The 27,166-nt window shown below is 46.0% G+C and overlaps 1 protein-coding gene across 9 annotated transcripts in view; it reads left to right on the top strand.

Annotated features, from left to right (window-relative positions):
• Window positions 1-26,952, top strand: part of JCAD (junctional cadherin 5 associated) — a 131,913-nt gene extending 104,961 nt beyond the window's left edge. For 7 of the 9 annotated variants that reach the window (XM_029078425.2, XM_029078427.2, XM_029078422.2 and 4 more), the window contains 2 exons: window positions 9,883-13,691; window positions 22,082-26,952. In XM_029078425.2, coding sequence (XP_028934258.1) covers window positions 9,883-13,691; window positions 22,082-22,116 — 3,844 coding nt within the window. In that variant the 3' untranslated portion in view covers window positions 22,117-26,952. Of the gene's footprint in view, window positions 1-5,061; window positions 5,120-5,319; window positions 5,382-9,882; window positions 13,692-22,081 lie in introns of those variants that run through there. The other 2 variants (XM_039913977.1, XM_029078426.1) reach the window with 2 other exon arrangements.
• Window positions 26,953-27,166: the final 214 nt, after the last annotated feature.

The raw sequence follows: 27,166 nt of genomic DNA, 5'->3' as shown, positions 1-27,166 counted from the left end.
ATTATCTGCCCTCCTGATTTGTCCTGAAGGCTGACTGGGTGTCCTGGGCAGAGTGTGGGTATGCTTGTGTGTTTGTGGATGAGGGTGGGGGAGAGAAGAAAGAAAAAGCCATTTTAGCTTAAATCTGTGCCAATGTCTGGAGCCTTTGTAGAGTTCCTAGTTGCAGGTGTTCCTCAGCTGGAATCGGAGCAGGTGCCAAGTTCAACCTTCAGGGAAACAGGATGCATCTGGGAGGGCAGGAGATGATCATTTCTTCCCTGCAGGGAGCATAAAGCCAGAAAGGGAGTGCATGCAAATAGGAGCATGTTTTAGAAAGTGCATTGGCTTAGAGCCGTCTTCGTGTGTAAGTGCTGTACTGATCCTTGTGGCCCGTTGTGAACGGACACTGCTGCAACTGTGGCCTCTGTCTTGTCCTCCCACTGATGAAGGGCTGAGACTGGTCCTGTCCCTGTCCAGGACGTGAGGCTTACAGTCCCTATTGGTGCTTGTCTGGTAGATAGGATAGATAGGTTTATCCAGGAGTTTACCCCCCTCCACCCTTAGCCCCAAACAAGCCACCTGGCCCCCACTGGGAGCACAGCCAGGGAGGGGAGGGTTCGGGTTGGCTGAAATTCAGGGAGGGAAGGGTGAGTGAGGCACAGTTAGAAAGTTGGCTTGGGAGGAGTGAGGAGCCCAGGCTGGGGATCAGGGGAAAGGGAATGCAGATAGATGAGGTAGGCAGCTGATGGTCAAACTCAAGGTTCGTCGTTTCTGTTATGGGAGAAGAAATTGTCGGGGAGGATGGGGTGGGGTGGGAGTTTAGAGATTTGTGACGTGAGGAGTGTTGTGCCCCCAGACAGGTTTTAGGAAGATGTGCAAGCATCTCAAGGGCAGGGACTGTGTTTTTAACTCGTGTTTTATGTTTTCAAGTGCCGAGTACAGTGCTGTCTCTCTGCATTCAGTCATTTGAGAAAAATATAATTGATGCTGATGGTACTACATGGGAAACCTCAACAGAGCAGTGCAGAAATGCAGCACCATCAACTATGGTCTTCTTTAGCACTAAATTCAAAGCAGGGGGAGAAGATTGGAAAAACTCTGAGTGTGTTTCTTCTGAAAGAAACTGAGTTTAGATTTCTGCTGCCCTTGGCTCACATAAAACTCCACCCTGGGTTTGTTTGGGGTTTGTTTTGTGAACTGGTTTAAAAGATGTCTAGTAGGTTTCCTGTGCAATTTCTTAAACTTGTAAGCTGTTTTAAGTGACTCAAGTGCTATAATATTTGCATGAGAAGAGAACGAAGAGGATTTTCTTGACTTGCATTACTTGTTTATTACTATCTTCTTTCAATAGGGCACTTGGACCAGACATAGCAGTTAAGTCCCTGCCATGAATTAAATACTTCATTAAAGGGAATGTTAATCATTCATTGAATCCTACTAAGTTCCTTTTAGACTTTTTGTCCTATAATAATTATAATTATTTAAGTGGTTACTATTTATCCAACTCTTATTTTGCAACTCTTTTGACCTGACTGTAAGCTCGAAGTGGGCAGGGAATGTGTCTGTTTATTGTTACATTATACTCTCGCAAGCGCTTAATACAAAGCTCTACACAGAGCAAGTGCTCAATAAATAAGAATGAATGAATGAATGTAACTTCCCCAGTACAAAAAATAGTGCTTGGCCCATATTAAGTGCTAAACAAACACCATCATTTAAATCATTATCACTATTATCATTATTATTATCATTATTATTAATAACTAGCATTTGAAAGACTGTTGCACAAGGCTGCAAGTGGTAGGCTAATCTAATTGGTCTTTTTAATACTTTCCAAAATTGAATGTGTTGGAAGTTTACCATAGGTAGAGCTAGTTTATGTTTGTCCAAGAAATTTCATCTCGATGAAATCTCCCCCACGCCTCCCTTGGGAGCATTCTTTCATTCAGTAGTATTTATTGAGTGCTTACTATGTGCTGAGCACTGTACTAAGTGCTTGGAATGTACAATTCAGCAACAGATAGAGACAATCCCTGCCCAGTGACAGGAGGAGACAGACAGCAAACCAAAACAGAACAAACTAAAAACAAGACAACATCATCACGATAAACAGAATCAAGGGTATGTACACCTCATTAACAAGCATTTGGTTGGGGTTCTTTTTTATGGTACTTGTAAAGTGCTTACTTAGTAATCAAGCACTGTACTAAGTGCTGAGATAGATGCAAAATAATTAGGGTGGACACAGCCCCTGTCCCCCTTAGTCTTTGTCCCCCTTAGGGTTCACAGTCTAAGTAGGAGGGAGTAGGATTTAATCCCATTTTACAGTTAAGCTAAGTGAAGCACAGAGATGTTAAGTGGCATTCCCAAGGTCACACAGCAGACAAGTAGCGGACCAGGAATTAGAACCCAGATCCTCTGACTTCCAGACCGGTGCACTTTTCATTAGTCCTCACTGCTTCTTGACTGTTTCCGTCTTTCTCAAAACAAACATTTAGTCTCTTCTTGGACCTTTGTAATCACTGCTTTTAAAGTGCCTCACTCTTTGCTGCTAGATGGTCCTGAGCAAGATACTTAACCTCTCCACACCCTAGGATGTCCATCTATAAATGAGAAAATGCTATTTTCCCTTCTCTCCCTATAAGGAGAAATGGCATAAAAGGGAAAAGAGCATTTCAGAGGAAATAATTGGGGCGGTTCCCAGGCATTGTTGCTGCTATTCGCCCTCCCTTCATCTTGAGGACTCCCCGAGTAGTCTTGATCAGGCTGTGTGCACATCTATATTTCAGGAGGTTTCTTGTCCTGTGCTGTTCTTGGTAGAGGTTCAACCTGAAGCAGTTCCAAGCTTCCAGAGCTCCCAGGACCCGGAGGAGAATGAGCCAGGCTCAGGCAACACCTGGTCTTCTACTCTGCGTGGGCATACCCTTCCCCCACTCTGGCCCTGCTGCCATCCTCAAATGTTCATTGAGCCCCCATGGATTGCTTTCGTGGGCAATCATCGTTCAACAGAGATGCCCCGGTTGGGTTTCTTTAGCATTACATTTCCTTGATACTGGTCAACTTGCGTCCACCTCTCATCTTGGTGTTGAGCATAATGCAGTGAGTGTTTTTTTCATTATGCAGCTGATGACATGCAGCAGAAACCAAACGTGACTCCGTTATTTGGAATCATCCCGTACTAGGGCTCAGATTCAAAAGTTAAGCAGGGACAGGATGCGTTCCCCAGCCCTGCACAGTTTATATTCCGGGATGGGGACATGGATAAGAGCACACACCCAGTTGAACAGCGCAAAGGATTGAATAACAGAGCGGGCAGCACGGCATTTCAGACTGCCAACCCTCCTGGGAACAAGTGGGGTGAGGCCCAGGAGGTGGACAGGTCACTGACTCGGCATGAGCAAAGAGCTCTGCCCAAGGTGGCCCCGGGAGAGATGCTGGGGGCGATGGAGATTTTTAATGTTCCCTGCTTTTACTGAGCTGTGGGGGTCTGAGCAGTGTGCAAAACATCATGCCTATGGCATGAAAGAAGTAGCTGCAACCACATAATACTTGACCTTTATAAAATATAGTTTCTATGATTGCTATCAGAGCAGCAGGTTTCCTTTCATGTGCTTCCTCAGAACATTGTGATTGGAGGAAACCACAATGTAACTTGGCACAGTCCACCTACAGCTCTAGCCAAAGCACAGTTTTTCTGTTCCCTAGGTCCTCTCCGGGAACCCTGGTAAAGTCTTTTTATTTTTATTTTTTAAGCCAGTTAACCACAGGCATAACTTGTAATTAGCCACTGCACTGTACTGGTATGGCATCAATAATGGCAATGACTAATTAGAGACCTCCCAGACTCCAGGATCCTGTGATGTAGATGTAAATGGCTTGAGGCAGTGTTTGTGGTGTCATCTTGGGAGGCAAAAGTTAGACTGATAAACACACGCCCCACACGGTGCTACTGGATAGATTTAACTGTCCATTTTTTGAGGATTGGTTTTGACCTCCTTTAGATATCCTTTACTGCCTCAGAGTTTTACATGGCTTTCTCTAGAAAATAATGCTTCGAGCCAATGCCTCTGTGTCAATGTCTGATTTTGTAAATGTCAAATGTCATCTGGTTAGGCAATATATACTGGAGAGAATATATAGGTCTTAAAGGCATCTTCATTCACCTGAGAGAAGAAGGCAGAACTGGAAAACCCCAAAACCGGTCTGCTCAGACCCTTAGTTGATGAATGCAGGGAGAGGCAGTCTTCCTGTTATGGATTCATCTTATGGAGTGACTGGAATTATTTACCTAATAGAGTAACCCAGCAAAGAAGCTGACTGGTTGTTACCAGTTGCATCCAGCACATATGTAGAAAGTTTCTGACCGATTTCTCTCCAATTTGGGATGTGGAATGTGGATGTATGGGGAGGGGAAGAAAAGAGAGGGGTTTGATTCGCCCCTTCTCCACTCACTGCATCCACGTCTTCTATCATTCAGTAGGGCCCTCAGACTAGTTGCCCTAGAGCATTATTATTGAAGCAGGTGGAGCTTCCCCTTGGAGGACCCACAATATCTGCCTGCACCGGGAGTGGTGGAGTCATGTTCTGACAACCAACCGTGTATTCTCACTAGCTGTGACCTCCCAGGTTGTTTTCAACCTGAGAAGCGATGGCATGGTCTTCGCCCCAAGGTCACTTGTGCTCCCCAAATAGTGTTCTGGTTTCCTGAGGGCTGCTTTCTTGCCTTCCCTTGTTGCCTGTAGAGAATGGAGCTGGGGGAGTCTCAGAATTCTCCTTTGTTTGCTCATCGCTGAGTCCTGTGGGAGCTAGGGTTTCTGGGATGGCTCTGCCCTATGTGAGGTCACTGAGGCATGGCAGTCCCCAGAGCTCTATTAAGGATCGAGCTCTATTAAGGATCACAAACTTAAAACTCCTGGAGAAGAGGGAAGGCTTAATGTAGCTAATAATTCAGAGAGGAGCCCCATTTTCATATTTCTCGTGTGTTCAAGGTGCTGGGAAATTTCTTTGTTGGAAGTCATTCTATCAATGGAATACATGGAACACTTACACTGTGCATGGCACCATAGCAAGTGTCTGGAAGAGAACATCAGAGCTAGTAGACCAGCTCCTTGACCAACAGGCGGTTATAGTCAAATTGCATGTTAGTATAAGAAGATAGTTCAGTCTTGTTATGTATACCATTTTAAGTCACATGATTCAAGTTGTCTTTTCAGTTTCTTAACCCACCTTGAGTGGAGCTGGGATGTTTAAGTGGTTTATTTGCCCCATACAGGCGCTCAATGAGTCTGGTTTTACCTAGTTTGCCTTTAAACACTGCCAATCCAAACACTTTCCTTAGGGGTCTTTTCTGAGCATATGTGCCCATGTCTGCCACCAGCAATTTTACAACTCCTGGAAGATGGGTGAGTGATCCACACTCATGTTTTTATAGCATAGGAATTCTCTGCTGTAAAAAAGAAACAAGCCCAGGAAAATCAAACCAAAGGACAGAAGTGTGAATAGCTCAAGGGGAAGGAACACAGCAGACCAAACTTTGAAAACCTCTAAGCACCAAGGCGGAACTCAATAAGTCTCTGTCGTTAATGATGGTGGTGATGCTAACTGAATAGAGCACTCCCTATGGAGACAGAGTGTGTTGTTCTTTCCAGAGAGGCAAAAATTGGATTGTTTTGGCATGTGAAAGGCTTCTTTTAGTTCCATATTCCTTCATTTCATATAGTCCTAAATATTCTCTATCATTCTGGACACATGAAGGCGAATATCACCTTTCTATAAAGCAGTGGAAGTAAAGATATTTTCTAAAAAGAATGCTGCCCCTTGCAAAGTGTTGAAAGAGGGTAGCTCTGGGATTTAGGGAGGAAGCATGGGGTTTGCCCACTACCAAAAGAAGGGCCTGGCGGGCCCCCCTTCAGTAGAGGTGGCTTATCCTGCCCCGGCCCATGTGGCCAGCAAAGAGGGCCGTGGGGGCACCCCTGTCGCTGACTAAAAGGGCTGCTGCCCCTGCTATCACCACAAAAAAATCATTTTTACACCTAAATGGCCAATCTGAGCCTAGGAGTCAGAAGGACCTGAGTTCTAATGCCGGCTCCACCACTTGACTGCCTTGTGACCTTGGGCAATTCACTTAACTTCTCTGTGTCTCAGTTACCTCATCTGGAAAATGGGGATTAAGACTGTGAACCTCATGTGGGACAGGGACTATGTCCAATCTGATTAGTTTGTATCTACCCAGCACTTAGTTCAGTGCCTGGCACATGTAGTAAGCACTTATCAAATTCAATTATTTTTATTATTTAACCAGAACAGAGTTCCAGCCTTGTTTACTTCCACTGTGGTTCTTTTAGGTTCTTTAGCTCATTTGCTTTTCTTTAAAGCTTAGTCCTTGTGTTACCTTTGACATTTTGTTGCCCTTCTTGAAACTCCCATTTGTCTTCCTCTTTCCATCACTGAAGCATCCCCAAATTTTCCAGCTGCTGCCTTGTCAAATATAAAAAGAGAGACTATCTGGCCTGTTGTTTAGTGATGCGATAACCCATTTTACGGAATCGGAATCACAACCCTACTTCAACATAAATGGAACAGGTGGCAGCAACCTGGTCCTTATATCCTCTCCGTCTGGTTTGAATGGTCTGTGTTTTTGATTCCTCTCCTCCCCAGGCACCAGTTCTACACTTGTCTAAGTAGGCTCTTATTGTGTCATGTTCTCACTCATATTTATATCCAGTTTAAATCCACTAGTGTTAGCTGTATGTTCTTATTCCTGTGTTCAGTGTGTTGTAATTTAGGGTCATTTTGCCATTCATCAGCCTTCCACTGGCTGAACTGTTCAGCTCCACCATCACCAGCTCCACCATCACCAGCTCCACCATCACCAGCTCCACCAGCTAGCTGAGACTTCCGTTAAGTCCGGATCTCAATCCCAAATCTCTGGTTGGTCAGGCAGGGTCTGGGTTGGGCACAAATGCTTTCTGTTGACTTTTACTTCCTTCTAACCATTTCTCTTATTGAGTAGAATTGATGTGGCTATCCTCATCCTCAGAATTTTGGTGTCATTTTGGGCACAGAAGGTTGAAGGAGGAAAAAATCTTTGCCAAAGTCATCTAGTTATGGAGGTGTGACTCTCTCCTGTTCTTCATTTTCCCTTTTTCTCCTATTCTCATCTTGTCTGTCTCTGTGACTCTGAGAGGGCCTCAAGGTGTGAGCCATCTCCACCACCTTCCTCTGGGGTGCTTCTCAGAACTGGCTTGCAGAACCTGGACTTGAGCAGGGGGAGGAGTTCCAGCTCCTCTCGCTTGGCCCTTCTGCTCTTCCAGCTCAGAGGAGCATTGGCCACCCACAGAATGGGAGCCAGGCCAGGCCAGGCCAGGGCCACACTGCCCCAGGAGGGAGCACAGAACAGACGGTACTGGGAGCCGGTGCCAGGTCCAGCCAGGAGTGACAGCCCCCGGAAGTGTTTCCCAGTCTGGTCATTTGGACCAATGGATAGGGAGAGCTGTGCCGCTAAGCTGCAGGTGGCCAGACAAGATATTCTCGCCATTGCTTGCCTTTCGCTCCCTTACTAATACCTCTAAACTATCCTGGGTCAGAAATGATTTTCTGTAGCCCATTTTGTTTAATTTTTTTTTAACAGTCCTTTTCCTTTTCCTTTTAACAGTCCTGACAGTTCTGTATTTTTTTTTTTCTCCAGTATTTTCCCAAGTGATTTGTAGCCTTACTTTTCTTGATTTTTCCTCTGCAGGAATCCCCTAGGGACACCCAAGTACCATTACTTGGTCCCCTCCAGAGCAGTTCTTTCAAGCCCTTTGTCTTGTCCCACTAGTTCCAGGCCAGGTTTAGCCTGGAATTTCATGGAGGTCTTCTGTACTTCTCAGTTGGTGAGATTTTGTTTTGACTTTTCTTTAAAGTCTAAAAGATGTCAACATTTCAGATATTTTAATCATTTTTTCTGTGCCTCCCCTGTGAGAGCAAGCCTATTTTCTGTCCAGCCCTTTCCCCTCCTCTCCCCATTCCCTCCCTTCCCCCAAACCTCGATAAAGACTCTTTATTCTTACTGTTGGACCAGATTTACTGCCTTCCTCAGGCCACAGAAGGCTATGTGGGGTGGGGCCTGGATTTTCTAAGCCCTTTTTATTGGGTGACCTCATTCTGCTGCCCTTATCTTTTTCCTCCGTGTTTTAATGGGTGCAGCACATTTGTGGGAGGAGGGCTGCTTCAATCCCTTCTCCATTTCTTGCATCAGTGTCTTTCGATCTCTATAGTTTCATTTGAATACTTTCAAAGAAAAAAAAGGCTGATCCCAAATCACTTTACATAAAAGGAAATCGCAGAGGCTTCCGTAAGCATAACACACTTTTTACTTTGTGCTTTTTAACTCCTAGGCTGGTGTTCTTTCCAGGAGGCCACAAACAAGTAGCCGTAGACATAAATAATAGGGAAGGCTGGCGGGAAAGGAGTAACTGGGGCCAGGCATGTGAATCTGGGAAGGCTCCCTGAAAGAGGATGATGTTGATGTGATGTTGATAGGAGTGATGATGGTATTAAGAGCTTATTATGTGTCAAACACTATGTGTCACATTGGGATAGATTCAAGATAATCAGATTCTAGCTCCCGTTTTACAAGTGAACAAACAGGAAGTTAAGTGACTTGCTGAGAGTCTCACAGAAAGGAGGGAGAAGAACATTCTGTGCATGGGGAACGACAATTGCAGTGTGGCAAAATTGGATGAGATGTGTGGGATGGATAGCGAGCTGGTTGGCTTGTCTGGAGTGGATAAGTGAGCAGGGGAGTGGTGGGAAATGAGACAATGGAAGGAAAGTCCGCTGAGTAGAGCCTTGAAACCTTAAAATCACTCATCAGGTCAAACATTAGGGTGAAGTATATGTAGGGTTTGTTATGGCCCTCAAATTGACTTTCTCATAAATATCTTCTGAAGATGTTGGAGTTTAGTTGAAAGCTATATTTAAATAGTGCAGGTCTCAAGGATGTAGAACTTGATGTTTTTGTAAAGGGTCAAAGACCTTACACTCAGTTGGGTCAAGGGTCAAAACCACACACGTGGGAGTTTGCCAACATAGTGTAGTGCTGATTTCTCGTTGTTAATTGACCTGTGTAGAATGTCATTTGACACTCTTGGGCATAAAAATCCGCAAGTGAATGTAATGTTCAAATATCTGAGAGGGGAATGAGTTACTATTGAGGGTGATGACTGTGTTTTTGGTGTCACCTTTGTACTCCCCACTGTAAAAGTCAGAATCTGATCAGGGTCCCTTGCTCTTTGTAAACTTTAACAGATCCTGAATGTGTTGGGTATTAAGCACTGTCCCTTTGTGTAAAATCATTTCCACTGAATTGCACAGATGAGAGCTCCTCCCCCTGACCCCGGTCTCACTCATGGAAGTTCTGCATTGAGAATGGTAAATCAGGTCCCTCGAGCCCCAGCCTGACTCAGGCACCACCCGCGACTTTGCCTTCTAAGTCGGGCAGCAGTGTGCAGCTGGCATCCAGTGTGCCCGCAGGCTTAGAACAGGCTCTGGTACCAGAGGGTATCAGCGTTCAGGGATTCTCTAGTAACTAATGGGCAAAGGGGTCCTTCCTCCTGGGAGCTCAAACACTCCTTTGAGCGGCCCCCTCCCTTGAATCCTTCCAGTCATCAGACAGTGGTCCTGAGATTCCCATTCCAGGACTGCCACTGCTACCAATCTCACTCCGTGGTTATAATCATAATAGAGGAATCATCCTTGTCTTCAAGAATGGGCCAGAGGCTTGCACTGATGGGAGGAAGCAGAAATCCATTTTGGCCGAGCCAAGTTTTGATCACTGATGGAATTCCTGAAGGCTAAGGGCAAAGCCTGTGTGCTTCATCTTTTAATGCTCAGTATTTTTTATTTTTTATTTTTTTGTAGGTTTTGTGACCAAGCTCCACTAGGATGGTCTTCCCGGCCCAAGACAGACAAAGATCTTGCCCACTGGAGAAGAAAAGGACAAGATTTCACGGTTTTGCTGGGTTACACTGACAAGGGAGACCTGGAAACAGCAGGAATGTCACAGCCCCGAGGTGGCAACAGAAATGTGAGAGAGGGTCAGTGGCAGGTAGGAACAAGAAGGCCAGAGATGGGGATGCAGAAAAGTGTTTTGGAAGAAAGCTGGAAAATGCCAGAGGATGCTAAATGGCAGAATCTTAGTGTGGAAAGCTGGAGCCAGCCTGGAAAACTAGGGAGGCAGATGTCTGACGGTGACGGGCAAAGGCTGCTTGGAGAGTTGTACTTAGTCACCCAGGGAGAAAATGCACTTAGTTCTCAGAACAAAGGCAAGTCACAGTCACTGCCCAGAGTCCTTTCTCCTGAGGTGCTGCGCTTTGGGGAGGTGCCAGCTTATCCCCAAAGTAATAGTTCACATTTGGAATTCAGCAAACCCCCCGAGAGGGGTATCCCTCTGATACCACTGACGAAGCCCAAATACGGCAGACCCATCAAACCTCCGTCCTATGAACTGCACCGACAGAACAGGGTGGCTGTAGAGGCCTCTGGGCATCAGGACCACCATCAGAAAGACCCACCCGTTACTCATCTGACCAAAGTTAGTGAGTCGCGGCAAGACCTTCCCCCTCAGGACTCTGGTTTGGAACCTCCAGTGTACATCCCTCCTCCATCTTACAAGTCCCCGCCCCAGCCAAACTCCCACCCCCGGTTCTCAAACGAAGTGCCTCATCACTCCCTTGGGAGTCGTGTTCCACAGCAACATTCCGGGGAGAGGACCAACCCCAGCCGGCAACAGCCTTCTTCTGGGAGCTGCGGGGCTGGAGACGGATTCTCCGCAGACCCCCACCCACTCCGGGGAAACCCCAGTCACCTCCAGCATGTGAACGCCCCCGACGGCTCTGTCCAGTACATTCCCTTCGATGATCCCCGGATCCGGCATATTCAGCTAGCATATTCCCAGAGGCTTCCCGAAGACACCAGGCCGTTTGGAAACTCAGGGAGGGCAGTGGCCACTGCCTTCCTGGAGCCACCCCTCCAGGAGGCCCAGCCCGATGGTGCCCCTCCATCACCCATGCCAGGGAGTGAGAGGGGTCTCAGAAATTCAGCCCCCAGCCATAGGCGGCTGATGCCAGCAACACCACCCAGGGGTTCAGAGAGCCGTGCCTTGCCGGACCAAAGAGACAGCTGTGGCTTGAGGGAGCAGCGGCCCTGGCGGGGACCCAATCAGGAGAGCGTCAGAGGTCAAGTTCCTTCCCAGGGGGATGGTACCTGTGAAACCGTAGCTAAGCTCAAGAAGTTTGAACTTGGAACTAGGACTCAAAACAAAAAAAGTGCAAAGAAAAAAACCAACGAGACGATATTTTGTTTGGTTTCTATCCCAGTTCCATCAGAGCCCCATCTGCCAGATACAGATAGGAACAACAATGACTTAAAACAGAGTGTTGACCTAGAGAACGGATTTGATAAGAGCGGAGTTCTGCAAGAACAACGTCTCTTAAGCCTGTCTTCTACTGACCTGGAGTTGCAAGCGCTTACAGGAAGCATAGCTAGCATGACCAGATTCCAAAAGCAGGAACTGGGGAGACCGGCAGAGTACAAACAAACAGATGACCTCAGCGACAGTCGGGCTACAAAACACAGAGAACTTAGATATTCCGGCTCCTGGCCTGGGGACCAATACAGAGATCAGCAAACCCAAACCAACTTCCCAGAAGAACCCCCAAACACTCAGCCTCCTCCCGATGCCAAACCCGGGGGGACAAGTAATGGCCTTCCCACTTCCACAGCTTTGGCCCCCTCTACTTTTGATAAACAGCGGCAGTGGGGGTTACCCCTCAGTGACCGGAAATGGCGGCCTCAGGGATCTAACCCAAAAGGTCAAGGGTATCTCACTCCATCCAGCAACAGCGCTTTCTTAAGCACTTCCCCACCCGCCGCTCCAGGGCCTGCACCAAAAGCTTACCAGACCCAGCCGAATGGATCCTGCGGAGACACCCGGGATAGAACCACCGGCCCAGGGCCCAAGCGTGAAGTGGTCAAGGGAGAAGAGCATCCCGCGTGCAGTAGTAAAGAACTGTTCGGGCAGTTTCTCTTGAAGCCCGTGAGCCGTCGTCCCTGGGACGCTATAAGCCAATTGGAAAGTTTTAACAAGGAACTTCAAAGTCAGGAAGAAAGCACCGGTGGCAGCAGCGGTAGCAGTAGCGGCAGCAGCAGCAGGAGGAACAGCAGCAGCAGTAATGGTGAGAGCGTGGAAAGAGAGAGAAAGGAGCCAAAGGATGGGACCTACACCAGACGGGGCACTGTTCTGCCCGATGGCCCCAGGCAGGAAGCGAGAGCTGGGCAGCCGCCCAGAATGGTGGGAGCAGGGGGCCCTGTATTTAAACCGGGAAGAGTTAAAAGCAAGTCCGAGAGCTGGAGTGTGGAGTTGAAGCCCGATCACCCGGACACCCATCCTCCGAACACCCATCCTCCATCCCAAAACCCCTTGCAGGCAAAGGATAGCCGGAGTGTATCAGGAAGGCCCGAAGATGGGAGTGGGGTAACAGAGCGGAGAACCCAGGAGATTGAGAAGAACCCTAACAGGCATCCTGGCAGCCCAGGCCAAGAGAAAAGGGTGATTTCAACACGTTTGTGTCCGGCATTTGCGACACCCCCTCTCTATCGGTCCCCCTCTCTAACGGGAAGGAAGGTTCAGGAAACTAGATGTGTGGATGTGTTAAAGTTTGTTAGACCGAGCAAAGTGACCACCCCCCTGAGAAGCGACACGGCGGAAGAAAGAGGTTCTGTGGTGCGACTGTTTGTGGCCAACAAAAATCAGGGTACCTCTGAGCCGGATTTGAGGACTGTGGGCCTTAGTTCTGGCCTAAACCACACTGCCAGTCAGCTGGATGACTTTTTGGAAAACCTAAGTGCAATAGAAATCCCTCAGCATGAGTCCCTTCAGGTGCGAGCGGCGAGAATTCTGGGCATCGAGGTAGCCGTGGAGTCTCTCATTCCCGGACACCGGAGGACCGGACCCAGTCAGCCCCCCGGCCGCGGAGGGAGCGCCTCTGACGTGGAGAGGCCGGTGGTGAGTGTGTCCAGTCACGCAGCGCGGGCAGATGCTGTGAGACCGCCCCGAGATGCTCACGACAGCCGGAGGAAGTGTGGCTGGACTGAGAGCCCTCTCTTTGTCGGGGAGAGAGACACCTGTTCTGGGAGAGTCAACCACGCCTCTGGACATCCGGACCCGAGCCGGGACACCTCCCCTCATCCTCATGTCCCCGAGGCCGAGCCACTTTCCCCTGTCCTGGACCAAAAGGAGCTGAAAGCAAACCAGCTGTGCAGGTCCTCTTTGCTTCATGTAGTGGAGAGGACCACGTGGCTCCCTGGTGCCGAGAAGAGATTCAGGAGCGCCTCCAAGGTGATTGAAACCTTGCAAGGCAAACTGGCCTCCCCGCCCAGCCGGATGGTCATGGACCGCCTGGTGCGAATGAAGGAGGTAGATTCGGTTTCCCGCATGAGACGCCTGAGCAGCAAGAGCACCGACTCAGGGGATGAGGCTGAAGAGGGCAAGCCTCCAAGGGGGCAGGGTGAGCAACGTGGGAGCCACGGCCTCCCAAGTGGCCCCGACTTGGCGCCCAAGCTGGGGCCTGAGGGGGCGGTTTCCACACGTGTCCTAACCCTGGGCAAGAACGGCCCCCTAACAGCAGGGGTCGTGGAGGAGAAGGTCGGCGGAGATACCTTTGGCCTGGGTAAGAAGCTTCACCACTGAGCTGATGTTTGTTCCTCCAGAAAAGAGTCATAATAATACCTATGGTATTTGTGAAGCACGTACTATGTGCCAAGCACCATACTAAGCGCTGGGCTAGAGCAATCAGACCAGTCACAAGTCCTTGTTGTAAGTGGGGTTCCCAGTCTAGAGAAGCAGCATGGCTCAGTGGAAGGAGCCCGGGCTTTGGAGTCAGAGGTCATGGGTTTGAATCCTGGCTCTGCCACTTGTCTGCTTTGTGACTGTGGGCAAGTCACTTCACTTCTCTGTGCTTCAGTTACCTCATCTGTAAAATGGGGATTAACTGTGACCCTCATGAGGGACAATCTGGTTACCCTTTATCTCCCCCAGCGCTTAGAACAGTGCTCTGCACATAGTAAGCACTTAACAAATACCAATATTCTTATTCTTATTATTATTATTGGGGAGAGAGGACATTTTCCAGATGAGGATACTGGTGCACAGAGAAGTTAAATGACTTGCCCAAAGTCACACAACAGGAAGTAGCAAAACTGAGCTTAGAACGCAGGTATTCTGACTCCCAGGTCCATGCTCCTTCCCCTTGGCCACCCCTCTATGCTAATTTGAATTCCTTGTAAAAGGACATTTTCCTACTATGGTCACCGACCTTGGGGCAAGCTTCAGCTTCCAGTATAATGACTTAATAAGCAGATATTTCTTGCCAGGCAGAACAAGCAATGGTTCTTGAGAGGAGGGATTGGTTATTCTTTTCTTTCCAGCAAAATCCCTAAGATTCTTATTCCAGATTTGCACCATGGAGATTGTTCCTGTGACAGGAGCCCTCTAACCCAAGTTGTCATCTTTTTTTTTTTCTAAATGGTATTTGTTAACCGCTTACTATGTGCCGGGCACTGTAGTAAGCACTGGGATAGATAAAAGCTAATCTGGGGCTCACATTCTTAATCCCCATTTTACAGATAAGGTAACTGCTACACAGAAAAGTTAAGGGACTTGCCCAGGCCACATAGCAGACAAGTGGCAGAGCTCGGATTAGGGCTCAGGTCCTTCTGACTTCCAAGCTGGTTCTCTGTCCATTAGGCCACACCTTTTCTTTGATGCTTCTTCCTTCCCAATATATCCAACTTCTCCTCTCAACTTAATCCAGATTCGGGAACATGCACAATCCAGAAATCACAGGGGAGGTAGGTGTCCCATCGTGGTGGCGAGAGTCTCTCCCAGTGCATCTCCCCCTGCCCCCCCCACCATTGACCTGCTTCTAGGTCATCCATACAGAGTAGAGCATCTTAGAACCCAGTAGAAACAAGAGTCAAACCCGGAATCCCTATACCCTGATCTTAGTAGAGGACACCAGCATCCTCCCTGGACTGTCACAGGGAAAAGGTCAAACGGGCAATCTGAAAATGACCTGGAAAATATATGGGAGACTTGCAAACAGTCGCAGATGATAAATAACAGATGTCCACATGGGGTTAGGAAGTCGAGTCTTTTTGATGTCTGATCCCTCTTTGAGTGAATTATGTTTGATTAAATATAAAATTCTTAAGCAGTGCCATGGTTTATTTACAGAGTTCAGTAGACCTACACTAAATCAGGATTTTGAAGAGTCACAGTTTTCATAACCATGTCCCTGTGTTCACAGAAAAGAGGATGAGCTAATTCCAGCCAAACCCAAACCTCATCAGTGTTTGGCATGATTTTATGTGAAAGCCCCTTGATTCTTGTGTTGTGTTTTTGTTGCTGCTGTGTTTTTTGGGGTGTGATTTTTAATTTGCCATCATAATTCTGCAGTTTTCCAGAATTAGGTTGTTTTTCCTCTCATTTAAATTAAGGGGATGATACCTGCCCCTTCTTCTGTCACCAAATTGTTTTGAGTTTTAAATGAGCTCAGAGTGAGGCTGACTGGGACTCAATTTCCTAAGCCTACCAATCATCTGAAGTCAGCTGATTAGAAGCAGCGTGGCTCAGTGGAAAGAGCCCGGGCTTGGGAGTCAGAGGTCATGGGTTTGAATCCTGGCTCTGCCACTTGTCAGCTGTGTGACTGTGGGCAAGTCACTTAACTTCTCTGTGCCTCAGTTACCTCATCTGTAAAATGGGGATTAACTGTGAGCCCCACGTGGGACAACCTGATTACCCTGTATCTACCCCAGCGCTTAGAACAGTGCTCTGCACATAGTAAGCACTTATCAAATACCAACATTATTACATTATTAGCTGATAGATCTTTACCTGTTGAAAGTTGAATTTTTCAATTATAAGTTTATAAGTATCCAAATCAAATCACCTGAATCTGGTATTATGGACTGCAAGCTGCTTAGAAATTTCTACCAGCAACTCCGGTTTATCATCTCCTGTGCCCAAGTGGGGTTCATCTATGTTCTCACTTGATAGTTGGGGCCCTGTAAAAGTCAGTGAGCATGAAAACCAGTGCACTTTTCCAGAGTTGGACAGTAGGTTTAATTGAATGCAAATGAACACACACAATCACAATGCATTCATTACTCTTCCTGGCCTGAGTAGGCTCCAGCCCCACATATACTTATTCTGCTTTGAACTGTTTCCAGACCTGTGAGGTCCTTCATTTCCATCCAGACCATTCCCTCTTTGAAGTTTGCTTACATGCTTCAGCTGTTTCCTTGTCTCTTTTATCAATTAACATAAAATTGGGAAACAAGGGAGTGCACACAGATTATTTTAGGCCTGAATGGTTTTCACCTGAGTATTTTCTCCTTCCAGAAGCTTCAAGGATGGGACCATTCCAGGTCCAACCATATCAGTCAGATAGAATGACCTCCATTATTCAGGACTGGATTATTCAATTCTCTGGTTTCCTCTCCTCCTCCCTCCTGTCTTTCCGGCTATTTCCCTCCTCACTGGCACTCCAGCAGTGAGCAGGTGAAAGGCAAGGAGGTCAACTGAAGGCCCACTCTTTGTTAGTAACAATAATAATAGTAACTGTGGTGATTGTTTAATGTTTACTATATACCAAATATTGTACTAAGCCCTGGGATAGATACAAGTTAATCAGGTCAGACCTAATCCCTGTCCCACAGGAGGCTCGCAGTCTAAGAAAGAGGGAGGGAGAAGAGGTGTTTAATTCCCATTTTACAGATGAGGAACCTGAGGCCCAGACAAGTTAAGTGACTTGCTCAACATCACACAGCAGGCAAGTGGCAGAGCCAAGACTAGAACCCAGATCCTTTGATGCCCTGGCCCACTAGACTGTGCCCTTCTAGATTGTAAGCTGCTTGTGGGCAGGGAATGTGCCTGTTTATTGTTGTACTCTCCCAAGCTGTTAGTACAGTGCTCACAGTAAGCACTCAATAAGTACGATTCAGTGGATGAATAAACTAAGGGTGAGTAATTCAGAAGGACCTCGCTGTGGGCCGTGAACTTGTCTACTGACTCTGTTATATAGTTATACCGTACTCTCTCAAAAGCTTAGTACAGTGCTCTGCTCACAGTAAGCACTCAATAAGTATGAATGAGATTTGAGGAATAATAATAATAATGATGGTATTTAAGCGCTTACTATGTGCCAAACACTGTAGGAATGATGAGAAGTGGCACTCTGCCCCACCCAAAGAGGTACCAGTGAAAGAAGGTACGAAGAAAGGACATTCCAAGTAGGGTCTAAGTAGAGGCCTTGCCTCATTTGTGGATTTAGAGTAGAAAGCCAGTTGGACCAAGGCTTAGATCATCAAAAATTTGGAAATTTGGACAGAATTGTGCCCAGTTTTGTTGGGAATCCAAACTCTATTTCTTTCCCCCTTGATCTGAACTCTTCTCAATGAGTGGATATTTAGATATTTAAGGTTCCACAGTAATTTACACATGTTTCTCTCCCCTCCACCCCCCGCCCCCCATATCCCAGGGTGAGTGGGGCATGTTCAACCCTTGAACCTCTTAATCCTTTCTGAATTATTCACCCTTAGTTTTATTATGCTTCACTTCCCTGAGACATTCAGGATGGCTTAGACAAACAAAAGTACAGGGTTCCCTCGCACATCAAATTCTTGTCATTTCCCTGATGGCCTCTGGGAAAGGCAGAGACAGAAATGGGGATGGTGGGTCGCTTCACCCAGCTGCAGCTGTCTTGGATGTCCTCTGGCCAGGGAACTGACATTCCAGCCTGTTTTAACCCTACTCTTCCTCCTTGCAGCAGAATAATTCAGTGGGTGTCTGGGTCACAGGCAGGTGATATCAGTTTTCTTGCCTTCATTATGTGATGATTTGCCTTATCCTGTCCCCGGGGTGTTTATTTCTCACTCTAAGATTAAATGGCCTGTTGGAGGGGAGGACAACAATACAAAACTATCACAGGATCCTCTCTGTGGCCCAATTCAGAGGTGCAGTAAAACATCCTGATTGTGTCTGAAGCCTACCCTATTGATGAGTTCCCAAGAAGGGAAGGAGAGAGGAGAATCTGCTGGAGTCCTGATCTGGAGAAGAGCTCTAATTTATTCAGCCGGTTTGTTTCCAAGTCAGTTAAGAGTTCAGGTCACCAGCTGCTGGTCACAAGGCACAACTGGTTATGGTGAGTGACAGGCCACCCAGCGGGCATTATGGAGCAAGCGAGCCACTGGGGACACAGTGTAGCCAAGAATGGGGAACTAGACCACTCTTTTGCCCAGTCCTTAGTCTTTTCTGACTAACCTCTTGTCTTCCTTGGGTCTGAACCCACTGAACATTTTGATACATACCTTGTTCCTACAGCATTTATGTATTGATTTTATGGTCTGTCTCCCCAACTAGATTGTAAGCTCTTGTGGGCTGGGATCATGTCTTCTAACTCTGTTGTACACTTCCATGCGCTAAATACAGTGCTCTTGGGCATAGTAAACACTCAGTAAATCATACTGTTGTGCTGCAGCCTTTTGGAGAGAGCAGTCAGGGAGACAGGGAAACAAGCTACTCCAACATCCCCTTGCCACATTCTCTCCCCTCTGGACATGGACGCTCAGGGCAGCAGCTCCAAGAGGTTGGGAAAATATGTTCTGGGAAGTGAGTCAGGGTTCCTGTCAGAGGGCATCTTGTTGATGCCCACTGTCTTTTGGGCCTCTGGCTACTGGCCCATTTACTCAAATTGGGTCTTTCAGCAAAATCTGTTTCCAATTTTTAAACCAACTCAGGTTAACTTTCATTGGATCAAATGTCACAATATAAAATGGATTGCTTCAGAAGACAAATTTTAGTGGTCCCCTTCCTATCTCCCAAGTCTGTTGTTGTCTCCTAAGCACTTAATACAGTGTTCTGCATACAGTAAGCTCTCAATTAATACAATTGATTGATAGATTGATTCCCCAGACTGAAAGCTCGCCCCTGGCTCCATTCTGACCAGAAATAGTGTTGTAATCTCATTGTGACAATTAAAAAAACCACATCCACTTACGTCCCAGATTTTTCCTTTTCAGTGGACTCGTGTCAAAGTGCAAATACCCGAATCTCTCAGGGGGCTGTCCAGTGGGTCGGGAGTTCCCACCCACAGATGAGACAGCTAAGTGGGCCAGCTACCTCTCCCTCACCATCAGACAGGCCTCCAGTCATCTCTCTCCTCCAGGTGGCTCAGAATAAATTGGCCGGTCGGTCTCTTGGGCTCGCCTCAGTGAATTTTTTCTGCAGGCCCGGTCAACGTTTCAACTTTCTTGGGCCCAAATGAAAACTCCCTATCATGCTCAGTGGGAGAAAGATTAACCAGAATCCAGGTGTCTTTCTCAGAAAACCCTCTGAAGGCAGACAGTGCAACTCTCATAACATATGTAGGGCAGCCAAACATTTGGCTTCTAATGTCTTCTGCATGCCAAAGTTAGCTGCATGCATTTGTTTCAGGGTAGTATGTCGGAAAAGGGCTGCACCTCTAAAAATATGCTGCCTTTGGGGGGATAGGAGAATGCAGTCTTTCCAAGTTTAGAAACTGTCATGACGTTTTAGTTCTTGAATTTTTGAACCAAACCAGGATGCTCTGCAAACCTTATCTCCGTCTTCCCAGAAATAGACAGCCAACAGTATGGTAACTAAGTAGTCTTAGACAAATGCTGCAAATCAAGAACAGAATTCCAGGGAACCTCTGATGCCCATCGTCACAAAGCCCAGGAAGTTAGGATGGAAGTTTTGTTGGTTGTTTTCATATTTTAACCCCGGAACACGCTGACCCTACTGGTAGGGTTGTGAATTGTGGTCTTTACCTCAAATCATAGCAGGTACTGTATTATGTTCCAGGATCCTACAAAGGAATTCTTGGGGTAATCCAAAATGTGAGGTTCATGATACCCGATACATCCTTTGTTTCTGTGTTGGTCAGTTCTGAGATTACCAGGACTGACAATGTCCTGCTGTAATTGAGTTTCATTCCCCGTGAAGTCTTCCCCTGGTTTTGGAAGGTTAGACTATCCAGGGTGGAAATACGTTGCCGTTCAGTTTGGCCCAGTCCCTGAACTGTTGCAACAGACCTCCATGTCCAAGTCAAACCCACAAGCTGACCAGTGGGCACCAGGAAACAGATTGGGGGAGGCCAGGTTCTCTGTTGTGACTCACCTGAATTAGCCTTGTAGGAAACACCCACCTAACAGGGGTTCAGCTGCACTGAGGCTCATTATTAGTAACTGTGGTGGTCACAGGGCTAATAATTCGACCCAGGCAGGGACAGTAGTGTCGATGCCTCTCACACACACCCAGGGCCAAGCGACGGAGCGGAGACTTGGGCAGGCAGAAAGTTTTACTAGGGCTACTAGCTGGGGAGCATGATCTATCTGTTACTTTGCTTTATGCCTTTGTTTATGTAAGTTTTCCCAAGGGGCTGGATTAGTCAGTCCCCCGGGGAGAAATCAGGGGAATGTCTCTTGGGGTTTTGGTCCACTCTGCTTAACAGTTTGCCGAGCAGGAGTCCTGACCCTTGGGAAAGTCATTACCTTTCACCTAGGTCACCCCAACCTCTTCCCCCTGAGTTCTAGGACTGGAGACCTCCAGCTGCCCCTCCAGAGGGGCCGGATAATAATAATAGTAATTGCGGTATTTGTTAAGCGCTTACTATATGCCAGGCCCTGTACCAAATGCGTACCAAACGCTGGGGTGGATATAAGCAAATCGGGTTGGACACAGACTCTGTCCCACATGGTGCTCACAGTCTTAATCTCCATTTTGCAGATGAGGGAACTGAGGCACAGAGAAGTGAAGTGACTTGCCCAAGACCACACAGCAGACAAGTGGTGGAGCCAGGATTAGAACCCATGACCTTCTGACTCTGAGACCCATGCTCTATCCACTACGCAATGCTGCTTCACTGGTCAGTAACGTACCTGGAGCCCAGAGACCAGACTATCCATGTAGGCTGTTGATGTTTCCCTTTCCCTGTCAACACAGACCAGGTTCACCCTTGCTGGGCCCAACTCACATATATGAAAGGGTGGTCCTTGAGCTGCACGCTCCCCTCTCCCAGTCAGAGCCAATTTTAGCCAAGCCAAGGGCTAAGGGTCAGGGGGAGGGAGAGTTGCTCAGAGGGGCCCTGAGTGTGGTGGGTCCAGAGCACCTGCCCCTTCTGCCAAAGGGTTAAAGTAGTCCTGCCAGCCTCTTCCCTTACCTTACCTCTCTCCCCACCTTCTTTCCATCACTGGAGGCCTGAAAGTTTGGCTGGCAAGCTTCCAAGCTCTCAATTTCCCCAGCCCTACAAATGATAATATTTGGAATGGATATAATATTGTCCTTTGTGTGCCAAGGGGCATCATTGACAGTGTTGTCTGTGTGGAAATGTGGCAGGAAAGACCAGTGTGTGGCTTATCTAGTATAAAAATTCAAACAAACTAGCTGAGGAGGTGGTTTGGTTTGTCAGGTGAATGGGTAGAACAGGGGTCTGGCTTGGTTCATATTCAAGGTAAATTCTATTTGATTAACAAGGAAAATATCACCAAACAAGCTCTTGTTAAAAATAACAGTTTTTTCAGATATGTGAGCTCCTCTCTAAAACATTCTTTAGGGAGCCCATAGCTACTCTCCAGTACACATGAACTGTAATATCAAAAAAGAAACTTCTGTAGCTCTTCTCCTGAATATCTTTGCTCAGCTTTACCAGCTTCATGAAGACTAGGAAACAATAGTGGTGCCAGTCTCATCCAGGACAAAGAACAGGGATCTGGACAGCAAGGCTGTCATGTTTTAACTCCAGCTCTGCTGTATGATGTCAGACGCATCACTTGACTGCCCTATGACTCAGTTTCTTCATCTGTAAAGTGGGGATAATAATATCTTTCTTTCTCAATGTCACAGGGACTGTGTGAGGGAGAAAAGTGACAAGTAATGTAAGAACAATCCAAGCAGTATGATGTACAAATTCAAAACAACATGATTATTAGTCATGCAAGGGCTTTGCTAATTATATTTTTCCTTGGTTTTTTTTCCCAGATACGTATGATCCTAGCAGAGTCGAAAGGGTGTAAAATAGAATACCCGTGAAAAATCAAGAGAGAGCCAGCCAGCTAGTGAAGAGAGATCTCTGGTTTGAGGTTCTCTGAACTGACTGCTCGGTGATAATATCTGGAAATTGGTACCACTCAACGGTGTTTATGGTGTACTGATAAAGCCTTTACCACTGCCAATAGGAAATTTGTCTTTCATACAAAACTGCTTTGCAGAGAGAACTAAAATCTGCCTTGGAAGCCATCTGTTGGAATAGCATTAAGATCTAATGCCTACATTTGGCAAGGAGCGTTCATATAAACTGGGCTTTAATGGTGTTCATCTGAGGCGGTAAACTGGCTGGGGCTTATGCCTTTTAAGCTTGTTGCTCTGTGTAAAAGCTTAAACCTGGGAGATCAGCAAAATGATTTTGAAAAGAATGTGAATTCCTAAACTCCCCTTTTGAGTATCTTTAAAACCCAAACTTTTGTGTTTATTATAAAATATCTTGAACAAATGTCATTGCCTGGAGTGTTTCTGCACTTTTGAGTTTGGGGGAAATGTGGAATGAACAGAGGATTTAGGACTGATCCTTTTGTAATCAATTTGGCCTTCTGCTAGTGAAAATAACTTTAACTAAACTGCATGGTTAACTTGCCACATGTGGACAATTTAAAAAAAACCTTACACAATTCTAAATGATGAAGACCCATACTATGTTGTACTAACAATATTGTTGGGCAATGAACCATTTTGGTCGGTTGCAAACAATCTATTGGCCATTTTGCACTCAGTATTATCTATTTTTTATTTTCCGTATTGATGTTTAGAAATTCTTTATATGGAAAAATACTTGCTGGTATATTGTAGCCCATTTTAACAAAGTAACTATATTGCTTTTTTTTTTTTTACAAAAAAATAATATTTTTCTATGATGTAAGCAATTGTGGGGTGGCAGAGTTTTTTCAAAAAGTATTATATTTAAAATAATCTGGATCCGTTTGTGTAGAACTCTAAGGAGGTTCATGTTTTGTTTTACTGCATTTGCTATGTCTCATTGATATTCAATACTGCCTCTAATATTTTTGTGGAAAAAGATGCCTCTCTCTCTCTCTCTATATATATATATTACTGGGTTAACTTTTTAAAAATAGACATTTTGTATTTGTAGCTGTTGGGATTCTTGAAAGCCACCCTTTCAAGAATTCAGGTTAAAATCCTGTAGGTTCCACAGTTTTGCTGTCTTGTCAAGTTCTGACTGGATGAACGCAGAGCCCTGAGAATGTGCCTTTTCCCTTCTTGCAGAGAGACGCATTTTACCTGGTATGACTTTGAGGTAGCCTCCATGAAAGATACTGCTTTGCAGCACTAAATCTATGGTATTTCAAAAGACAGTTATAAGGCCTGTACATTCTGTTTATTGCGCTAACCTGCACACTGTTTATTTAGGTATTTTTATGCTTAAATGTCCGTTTTTTTCTTTGTAAATGTTCTTATTTGCTACCATTCCATCCAAGTGGTTCTTGCTTCCCCTTCCCTTTCCTCTGTTTTGTGAAGTCACTATATCTCTTTCTTAAAGCAGTTCAACTTTCTGAATTATCAATTGTTGGGTGGTCTATAATTTGGCCCCAAACTTGACTTCTATGCTTTGGCAGCAATTTTTTTTTTATCTGTAACATATGATTTTTGTTCCACAAGAACTTCATGTATTTAGAGTTGTTTGTTATAAAAGAAACAGGATCCACTATGATAATTAATTCTGCAAACTCTCTTTAGATACACTATGTACAATCTGGGTCCATAGCCATTATTCATAAACAGCCTTCTTTTAAAGTTTGGCTCTTTAGCTGAAAAGTTATAACAGCATTCAAGGTTCACATCAGCAATAATCTGGTCCAAGTCACTGCTGGGAATGACCCTGGACTTACTTTTCCCAAGGTTTAGTGGGGAATAGGTCGTCCAGACTTCAGTCATTATTGAACCACTCATAAGAGTGGCAGGTGGAGTCAAACTGCAGAACTGAGCCAACTGCCAGTTGTTTGGGGGTCTCCCTCTCTCCCCTAAAATTCAGACAGTGACCAATAGAATTTCTTGTCTCTGGTAGATTGTAAGTCCCTTGAAGGCAAGAATCGTGCTTTACTGGTTCTCCCAAGACCTTAGTACAGTGCTCTTGCACTGAAAGTGCTGAGTAAATACCACTGATGGATTGATTTTAGGAGCTCTCAACGGTATTCAGGTAGGAAACATTGCTTTAGAATTTGGAGAAGTATAGAAAAAGGCAAGTTTTTCTTCACAAAAGTCTTATTTCTGCCCACAAGAGACAGAGGTGGTGTCTGTCACGAGAGCACATAAGGGAGTGGAAGAAGAAAAATGAATTGAGTATGTTGGAACGGGATTGTAAGGTGGAGTTTTGAGTCATGTTAGTTATATTGTTTTAGTAGTAACAGTTGCATTTATTGAGTAGCTACTTGGTGCCGTGCAATGTACTGGTCGATTGGGAAGTAGCGTATACCGCAGTGACATGTTCCTGGTCCTTAAGGAGCTTACACTCTCTTAACAGGAGAGATGCATACAATATTTATAACTGCATTAATAATAGAATTGGTTATCAGTAATAATTTATTTTCCCATTCAGAATAGCTCCCACTGGAGTCCAATTGTTTATTTGGTGATTAAAATACAACTAATACTTTCCTCCTCCACTGCCACCCACCATTCATAGTCACCTTCATTACTTTCCCATACTATTTTCCTGAGAAGTGTAGCTTTTAATATGGCATCGTTGAGGGTCTGTTGGACTTCCGTGACTAAAATATAAGCCCATTTCTGAAGAATTGAGCCAAAAGATGGTTTCAAATGATATATAGCTGAAATGAAATTATTTAATTCACTCTTCACTCCCCATCTCAAATTACTTAGGAAGAGGTGTGGGGTAGCACCAGTTTCTTTTCTCTGTGGAAGTAAATATTTGCCTGTTCAAGAGGTACCACCCTCAACACCACTCCCCACCTCTTCCTTCAGCCCAAATTCTGCAAAGGCTGAAGGTTGACCCTCTGATCCCTCCTTCCCTGTTTCACCATTGTCTCTGCTTTTCACCCTCTGATCTGGGCTTCTCTCTTTTAATCTAAGGCTCCTGTTCATAGCAAAACCTCTGGTCATGTCACCTATTTTGGATGGAGTTTGGGTGGTCAGAAGACCCAACGAAGAAGGAGCATCACTTTTCATGACTTTGATTACTTAGATTCAGAATGTAGCTATATATACAGTTCTGAATCCTCTGAGGCCTTACCCTGAGCCCCCTTTTTCAGATGACAACCCACCCATCCAGGCAACTTTTTAGCCAAGAGCTTCCATGGATGGATGAGATGGGGAGGACTCAATGACCCCCTCTGAGCGCCGACTTTGAGCAGGGGGAGAAATGTGGGTGGGCTAAAATGACCCAAAGTCTTCAGCACCCTTGGAAGACTTTATGCATTTTGGCTCGATGCATTCAGAATGATCAAGAAATTAAAATTAGATGTCAGGTTTGGGTGCCTTAGAATGTGAGCAGTGTGGCCAGATTATTTTCAGGTCTATGTTAGTGTGTGAGGAGTCACTTCTGGCTTTCTATGCTGGCAAGAGGAAAGAAAGTTTTTATCTGGGGCCCTTGTTCTGCTGACGCCAGGGCAAAGAAACTTCTATGCGTGGGAGACAGCTTGGGGGCTGTTGGGGTGGGGAATTGTTTGTTTGAGTTGTGGATTCTGTACAGCTGTTTGTGGGTGGCGGGTTGCTCTCCGGCACTGAGCTTGGGAAGCATTATTCTGAGTGGCATTTCAGGATCTGCATGTGGGAGGCCCCCATGGTGGTGGAGGGGGGCTAGCTCAGGACTCATCAGACCTTGGAGGGAGGCTAGGAGAGGGGCAGAGATGAGACACGAGAGACACTAAAGTAACAGGGAAAGCAGAAATACTACCTATAAGCATTTGACGTTGTCTCCTTTCAGCACTAACTTCTTCTAGGGGAGGTGGGATTGTCCTATCTGGAGGAAAAAGGCCATCCCTACTGGTTCATGGTTTTGACTTCACCTAGTTGGATCATCGATGTGGCTGTTGGTGGCACTTGTGTGTGCAGAGGCCAAATTTACTTCCTCACCTCTCTTAGAGGACAGATACAACCTGAGCTTGAGTTGAGACTTTCTACCTGAAGCGCAGCCCTGATTGGGATAATCCCGGTCCTGGCATGGAAGCCCAGCCTGCTGCCACCTTATCTCTTTCCCTGGATGGATTCTTCACTATTTGGGGTGGGAGTGAAAGGCCAGGCGAGGGGAGAACACAAGTTCAAGTTGAGCCACATATGGCAGAAATTAGAAATCAGAGTGAAACATCCCAGCTGGCGGAAATGGCAGTAATGTACAGATTATAAAATAAATGAGGTACTTTCCACCCTGGACAGCAAACATTCCAGCCATCTCACCCAAGCCTGTCAAAGAAAATAACCAGAAACATCCCCAAAGTAGTTTCTAAGATGCCATGAAGATGAGACTTTTTCCAACTCAGGATAGTTTGCCTCTGAACATGTGTGCCTCGGTCCAAGGTAACGCAGAAAAGGGAGAGTCTCCACAGAAAGCTGCAGTGTGTCCTGGACCATTTCCAGATGCAGGTCAGACAGGGGGCCAGAGGAAGAATTCATAGGAGTAAAGAGAGGAAGGGGGGTGGGGGGCGAGGTGAGAAGGAGATGGAGGAAGCAAATACAATAATGTTTGTAAACGATAATGGGATGAATGTCTTCTAGAAACATTTTGTATTTCTGCACAATGTAAATACAATGTCAGCTCTCACTTTAAGGGCACTGAGCCCTGTTCAGAATGCACATGTTCCAAATAAAGATTTTTGCATGAACCGGTTGATGTCCATTTCCTGTCAGTATCTGAGTGGCCATCGCTGTCAGCAACTTCTCCATCCAGTTTGCTATGGTGGGTATCAGGTGCTTACTGTGTGCTAAGTGCTGGGGTACAAGAGAATCGGATCATACCTGATATTGGGCCCACACAACCTAAGAGGCAGGAAGAGCAGGTAGTGATCAATCAGTGGAATTTACAGAGCATTTACTATG

Source organism: Ornithorhynchus anatinus, chromosome 13 (genome assembly GCF_004115215.2).
Source record: "Ornithorhynchus anatinus isolate Pmale09 chromosome 13, mOrnAna1.pri.v4, whole genome shotgun sequence".
In the NCBI taxonomy this organism is placed as follows: Eukaryota; Metazoa; Chordata; class Mammalia; order Monotremata; family Ornithorhynchidae; genus Ornithorhynchus; species Ornithorhynchus anatinus.
The sequence above is the reverse complement of the archived record's forward strand: the minus strand, read 5'-3'. Positions and strand labels throughout refer to the sequence as shown.